Genomic DNA, 6,797 nt, shown 5'->3' with positions numbered 1-6,797 from the left:
TTTGTTTTCGAATTGCATTATTTCAGCATTTAACAAAAATATATAATAAAATAATTAACAAATACTATTAAAACCATCTTATGTTAAAATTGACAGAAGTAAGCACATCAAAAAGCTGTGGCATTGTATTAATTATCCTGTTTGTTTAATCATTTGCAGAATTGCCGCGAAATTTTCTGGCGGATTTTGATTTGCAAGAAAATAATCACTCAATAGCGCCCTATATACCAGCGAAATATCTGTCATATCTGATACGTGGCGAGCCAAATTCGAACAGATATCGGTGCGTTAATGGTTAACCACGAGCCAGATACGACTCGATGCGAATTTCGTACAAAATAAATCTCCAGATCTGGACTTGCGGGCCAAATTTCATAACAATCATATATCAATTATCACCATGAGTGAGTGAGCACGAGACATTTTAACAGACTTTATAAAAATATACAGAAGTCGTACTTGCTTATGGAAAATAAAAGCAAAAGATTATACAAACAAAAATCTTAAAAATCGTGCACATGATGAGTTGATAAGCTAATGTCAGCCTCATTTTCCAAAGGTAGATCGAGGTTTTGTTACAAAAAAAAAATATCCGAGCTGCATTTTGGAAAGAAACAAATAAGGTAAAATCATCTAAAAGAAGTGGGAACTCTTTCGAAGATGTACGTACCCACTCTTTGGTAAGTATCTTAGGTTTCTTCTTTCAAACAAAATTATATGATTTTCTGTTTTTATAGGTACTATAAATACTTATGGGCTATCCGTTTCTTGTTTCGAGTTTTAAACACTTGGGCCCGGTTCTACCATCTTCGATTATAATGTTAATCATTGATTAAAACTAATTAATCAACATTTTGCGTTCCACCATAATTTTAACCACGATTATGGACACTTATCAGTGGTTAACTTAACCGCCCAAAATGGCTGGTTATTGACGATAATCACGATTAGTGTGGTATTATAACCTGAAACAATTTTTCAAAGTAAACACATGTTGGATTTGGTTTATGACGATGTTTTATTATCGCCTGATTAGGATAATTACATTCAGGTTGTTAGAAAACCCCGAATATTTAAACCGCGAGTCAATTATTTTGTAATCATGGACACCTTGAGCTTTTTTTATGCAATTTAGCTTATTGAAAAACACTGTCCAAACATTACTGCTGGACGTTATGATAAATTAATAATAGTAAAATTGCCATATGTTAATTAAATGGACTTGAAACAACGCTATTCAACCCATGACACAACTTTTACTTGCGTTGAGGTTATATGCAACTAGATCACATCTTATTGCTGCTGAAGGCTTTTTTTGAGTAACCAAAACTTGTGCACATCGAATTGTACATCGAGTAACTGCTGCAATAGCCACATTAGCTCGAAATGATATTAAACTCCCATCTACAAAAAGGGAAATAAGTGCAGCACAAGTAAATTTTTATGCAATAGCTCGTTTTAAAGTTATATTTCAGTGTTGGATTGTACTCACATTAAAGTACAATCCTTTGKGGAGACAACGCAGAAGTATTTCGTAATAGAAAGGATATTTTTCTATCAATGTTCAAGCGACATGTGAATACTATTTTGGGGGAAAATTATTTCAGTGGATCTGTCAGCTGTTTGAACCAATCAGAACCGTTGATTCAAAGGAAATACGATCTTACCCGATGAGACTGATGATTATCTAACCGGAGTTAAAATGTTTGTTGTAGAACGCATGACAATTTAATCATGATTAAAGTGGTGATTAAGAAATGAGTGTGATTAGTTAACCAATAATTTAATCACTCTTGGTGGAACCGGGCCTTAGTTATCAATAATCTGCCTCTGCCACGAGTCATCTTTTAGTTCACTTAAAATACCACGCGCCAGATCAAGTCTGTCTGAAACGTAAGATTTCACTCCACTAACGGACGGATCTGATATCTCCAATCCCACAGGAAGAATCGGCACTCGTGCTTGGTGCCAATTAGTGGACAGGAAAAGATTTAATTCGTCCGATCTGGACCTGTYGAATCAAATCTCTATGTATCTGAAGTGTACGGATAATCTGCCCGTATACGGGGCGCTATTCTATTCTCTGAAGCCGGATATCGTTTCTTATTAATACCGCAACGCATTATTCCCATACACCACCAATTTACAATTTATTCAGAAACAAAAACAATTAAGCTGAAGGAATAAGTTCAGTGCAATTACAGCTGTTCTAACTAAATATCTATTTATCTAGGATATATGTTATGTCTTTCTTGTATTTGAACATAATTGCGGTTTTTTTTTGTAGAATTTAGCAGAACTTTACACCGTGCAATTACTTTCAGGAGCTTTTTATAATTAATTTTTGGACAGCAGCAGGCTTATAACAGTTCAATGCTCTTGTGCGAAATTTAACAACTTATTAGGTGTTTCCATATTTTATGCCAGACACAGTTTTTCGCCAATCCTCTCTCGACAAGTTTCACGAAGTTTGGTTGACTTTGCAACCGACTTTTCTCTCAAAAGTTTATTTTTAGGTCAATCACTATTTGCATACTTGCGTATTCTGATAAAGTTTTGTATTAAGTGGTTTATAATTTGATTTGATTCTGTTCAATATTTTAAAAAGCTAAACGTTGACCGGTTTAAGCACTTTTGTTGGCTCAAGAGCTATGATAAAAGCAAAACAAATTAAAAATAATGAATTTCGAAAAACGCTTGATCTTGAGTGGGCAAACAAAGCGTTTGGTGAGTGCATCTGTTTTATGAATGCTTACATATATTATAAAGATAAGAAACAGGTTTTGCTATATAAAAATATTTTTTTTGCAACCAAAGTCATCACATCCAGAGCTATGGCCAAGCTTTATTTTTTCGCCTCCGTAGGAGTTTTATTTTTAATTTCCTTTGAACCATCTTTATTGATTCAATTGGATGACACTTATTATGCTTACCAAACCAATGTAAGTATACTTAATCATGAAAATCTACATAAACAAGTTGTATTTTGCATAAAATATGAGTTCGGAACCCGTGTTACGAAATGAAATAATACAATTAAAAAACGTTTTTTTCTGTGAGTACAGCTAACGTTCGTTGAAGCTTTAGGAGCATGTAAAGAGCTTGGGATGGATTTACTAAGGATCAACAGTGCAAATGAGAGTACTTACATTCACACTATAATGGCTGATGCTGATGTAGCAATATCAGGAAGTAAGTTATCCTTCATAGTAAGTTGTATTTATTGCTTCATAACTTTGTTTTCAGTTGGATACTGGATGGGAGGACTTTACTTAAACACTGGTGCCTGGGTGTGGATAGAAACAGGAGTACTTCTGAATTACACAAAATGGGGAGCAAATGAACCAAATGTCACGGCTACTGGTGATTACTGTCTTCAATTAGGGAAAGACAATGACGGTAAAAGTACTATCAATTGGCAAGCAAAATTTTGCACCGCTAATCGCTATTACATTTGCCAACAGAGTTAAATTTGTATCATGATGTTGGTTGCATTAACAAGAATATTGTAACAAATAGAAATCATTAAAAAATTTGTGAATTCGTTACTGTTTTTATTTATTCTCCCCCTTTTGAGGCAACCTTCTTTTATGAATGAAATGCGGGAAATATTTTTCGAGCGACATATTCAACTCTACTAAATGCACATATTATTCAGAGCTTTTACACAGATTCAACAAAAACAGTTTTACAACAAAAAAGTACTGTTTCATCAGGACAATGGACAGATGCACACGTGTGTAGTCGCCATGGCAAAAAATTCACGAATTAGGCTTGAACTGCTGCCCCACCCAGCATATTCTCTAGATTTAGCCCCCTGTAAATACCATAATGAGCGGTATTACTCAAAAAAAATTAAACATCTGAATATCGCGTATAAATTTTAATAATTTTGTATTTATTACGGTCATAAAAACAATTTTTGACGCACATTCAGAGAAATTCAATAACAGTATCTAGGCTCTGTGTACTTAAAACAATGGAATTGATTGGAAAGCATTTTATTATACATAAAAAGGAGTTTTAACTGTTTTCGGGCAAATTTTTATTCCACGTTTAAATTAATAAATAAAAAAAGTGTTTCTAGTTTTTGAATTATTGTTTTTTAGCATTTGTCTTGGAAATATTGTTAATTAAAGCATTTGTGAAACATTAAAAGAATGAGTCTATAGCAACTAATAATCGCATTTGGTATAAAAAACGCTGCTCCATAGATAAAACGTTCCTTGTGACTTTCGATAAAAGCAATTTTTTAATTAAGCCTTTCAATTTAGATGTAGGTATACTATGTATTTGCTGTGTGTAAACAGTTTTTTTATGTTTCTCCTTAATGCTGGTCAGTAAATGTTTTATCGTTTTAAGTTAATAAAACTTATACATACTATCGATCTTGAATGTGAAACTGTTGCAAGACGAAAAGCGGATTTTATAACTATATAAAGAAGTTTGAAACAATTCAGTTTATTTCACGGAGAATCATGTTGAAGATTTATTTCATTATGTTGCTAGAGCTAATGTTTTACTTTTCTTTTGATTCTCCTTTAATGCTTCCATTGTATGACCAATATTATGTCTCTGAATACAAAGTAAGTATTTTATATGCTCAGAGAAGAAATATCTATTTTCAAATCATTTTTACTTAAAAATACTTCTTTCACCATTACAATTTTTGTTTTGAACGATTTTCTATTGAATTTGATTGAATTGAAATAAACGTCTCGCACATAGTCTTGTTCATGCTTGTCCACTTTTTTCCATGCTTTAGTAGGATGTAATATGATTGATATGGATTTACTTAAAATCGATAATAAAACTGAAAGAATTCTCAATTATTCTGGTCTGGCTATTTCTGAAAGTAAATTAATACTAAGACTGTTGTAACAAAATTATAACTTTTCCTAATCGTCATGCAGAATGGGTGTGGTCTTCTTAGAGAAGGAAGCATGGATATGGATAGAGACGGGATTGCTTCTCAACTATACAAGATGAGGATCAAATGCACCAAATATCTTCACTACTGTTGATTACTGTCTTCAATTAGGGAAAATTATGCTTTATTATATTTGCCAAACCCTCTAATTTTGGGGCTAAATAGTTTCTAGATAGGAGCTGAACGAATACTATTAAAAGTGATGTTCATCCAGCAATTTTTGGCGTGTGTAATCAATAATCGATCCCAGCACTTTTCTTGATTAAAATCAATAGGAGAATAGACTGAGCTGTTTTCACAGCGGTTGTGAGTATTTTTCTGCAAAGATGCGAAAGAACTGCAGGTACCGTCTACGAGTTTTTAAGCTCAAAATCCCTTGTGCACACAATTACTTCAGATCTAAGGTAAGTTGTGGTAAACACTTGTGGTCATATTTTCAGCCCAGAAATCCGTGATTTTCAGTTTTTTAAACTAAAATGTATATATTTTTCATATTTCTGCAATGTACCTCAATTGGAGATAATTGAAGATTGAGTTAATATTGCAGTATGAAAGTTTTCTAATAGTTTTCCCATTTTAGAGCACATTTAGAATAACTTTCGTAACATTTTATTTCAAAATCTCAAACAGTTAAATGTGTCGTTGTGCGTCGTAAATACTTCAAATAACAGCGGACTTTTGTTCGGTCAAGAGCCGTAGCCAAAGTTAAGCAAATAAAACACAATCAGTTCCCAAAAACGCTTCATCTCGAGTATACAAACCAAGCTTTGTTGTTTCATTATTCCCCACTTGTTATACACCTCGAAAAGATAAGAACCGGGTTTTGTTTACTATATAAAAAAAAAAATTGCATTTAAATGGATTAATTAAAGAACATGCTCAAGCTTTATTTCATTGTATCCTTAGGGGCATTTCTTTTAATTTCCTATGGTTCATCATCTTTGATGCTTCCATTGAATAACACCTATTATGTCTCGGAGTACGAAGTAAGTATATTTTATAGAAGCTAGTTATATGGAACTACTATTTTTAATTATGTATATTTAAACTTTTAATTATAATTCTAGACCACTTTTCTGCATGCTTTAGCCGGATGTAAAATGATTGATATGGATTTGCTTCGGATCGAAAGTGCGACTGAGAGTCTTAATCTATATAATTTAATGGATGCAGCTGGTTTAGCGGTTTCCGGAAGTAAGTTAATTTTAAAACTAATTTTATCAAAAGTCCTCACCATTTTCTATCAGGAGCATACTGGATGGGCGGAGCATACCTAAGCGATGATTCCTGGGTATGGATAGAGACAGGAGGCGTTCTCAGTTATACAAGATGGGGAGCAAATGAACCTAATATGACGGGTAGTGGTACCCACTGTCTTCAGCTAGGGAAAGATAATGACGGCAAAAGCTCAATAAATTGGCAATCCAGATTATGCATCACTTCGCGTTATTATATTTGCGAAGTAAATTCATAAACAAATACTTATAAATTATTCAATTAAATGAAAAACATTAAATACTTAATGTCAAATTAACATTTTGTCGCAGTCACTGCTTATATTAGTTGATACAGAAGCTTGTTTTTGCACGTATTTAATATTAAACATATATGATTTTAAAATATATTCGTGTGATTTAAGTGAACTACCCGAACACCTGAGGCTTTATTTAACAGCAACTAAATCGATCTTCAAACGGAAACTGTTAGCGACCTAGAGCTAGATTAAACAGCACAGGATATACTCGTTGAGTTGGAGCTGCTTGTGCCTATTGCATCTTTGCCTATGTACATCTTCTTCTGTCAATTCTGTCATCAGCCTTCCTGTGATCCCGATATCCAGCTTTCATACCAGCGTTTTGGAGGCCTG

General features: G+C 33.3%; 2 protein-coding genes across 2 annotated transcripts; both read left to right on the top strand.

The window, feature by feature from the left end:
• The first annotated feature begins 2,793 nt into the window (after nt 1-2,793).
• On the top strand, nt 2,794-3,544 carry LOC109538172 (perlucin). The gene is made up of 3 exons (XM_019905272.2): nt 2,794-2,942; nt 3,066-3,192; nt 3,247-3,544. Exons 1-3 carry the CDS (start codon nt 2,835-2,837, stop codon nt 3,468-3,470), a joined length of 459 nt encoding a protein of 152 aa, XP_019760831.2. The 5' UTR covers nt 2,794-2,834; the 3' UTR covers nt 3,471-3,544.
• Nucleotides 3,545-5,776: 2,232 nt separating this feature from the next.
• Nucleotides 5,777-6,550, top strand: LOC109538204 (perlucin). Its single transcript, XM_019905346.2, has 3 exons — nt 5,777-5,916; nt 5,998-6,124; nt 6,178-6,550. The coding sequence occupies exons 1-3, from the start codon at nt 5,806-5,808 to the stop codon at nt 6,402-6,404; spliced, it is 465 nt and encodes a 154-aa protein (XP_019760905.1). The 5' UTR covers nt 5,777-5,805; the 3' UTR covers nt 6,405-6,550.
• Nucleotides 6,551-6,797: the final 247 nt, after the last annotated feature.

Source organism: Dendroctonus ponderosae, unplaced genomic scaffold (genome assembly GCF_020466585.1).
Source record: "Dendroctonus ponderosae isolate FM_Combo_2020 unplaced genomic scaffold, Dpon_F_20191213v2 Dpon_F_20191213_2, whole genome shotgun sequence".
NCBI classification, from domain to species: domain Eukaryota; kingdom Metazoa; phylum Arthropoda; class Insecta; order Coleoptera; family Curculionidae; genus Dendroctonus; species Dendroctonus ponderosae.
This window is presented reverse-complemented; position numbering and strand designations above follow the sequence as displayed.

Excerpts from the sequence above, each read along its gene's own strand:
- LOC109538172 (XM_019905272.2), top strand. The coding sequence starts at position 2,835 with ATGGCCAAGCTTTATTTTTTCGCCTCCGTAGGAGTTTTATTTTTAATT. Across the intron at positions 2,943-3,065 it reads ATTATGCTTACCAAACCAAT|CTAACGTTCGTTGAAGCTTT; the intron begins GTAAGTATACTT and ends CTGTGAGTACAG. Across the intron at positions 3,193-3,246 it reads TGATGTAGCAATATCAGGAA|TTGGATACTGGATGGGAGGA; the intron begins GTAAGTTATCCT and ends CTTTGTTTTCAG.
- LOC109538204 (XM_019905346.2), top strand. The coding sequence starts at position 5,806 with ATGCTCAAGCTTTATTTCATTGTATCCTTAGGGGCATTTCTTTTAATT. Across the intron at positions 5,917-5,997 it reads ATTATGTCTCGGAGTACGAA|ACCACTTTTCTGCATGCTTT; the intron begins GTAAGTATATTT and ends TTATAATTCTAG. Across the intron at positions 6,125-6,177 it reads TGGTTTAGCGGTTTCCGGAA|GAGCATACTGGATGGGCGGA; the intron begins GTAAGTTAATTT and ends ATTTTCTATCAG.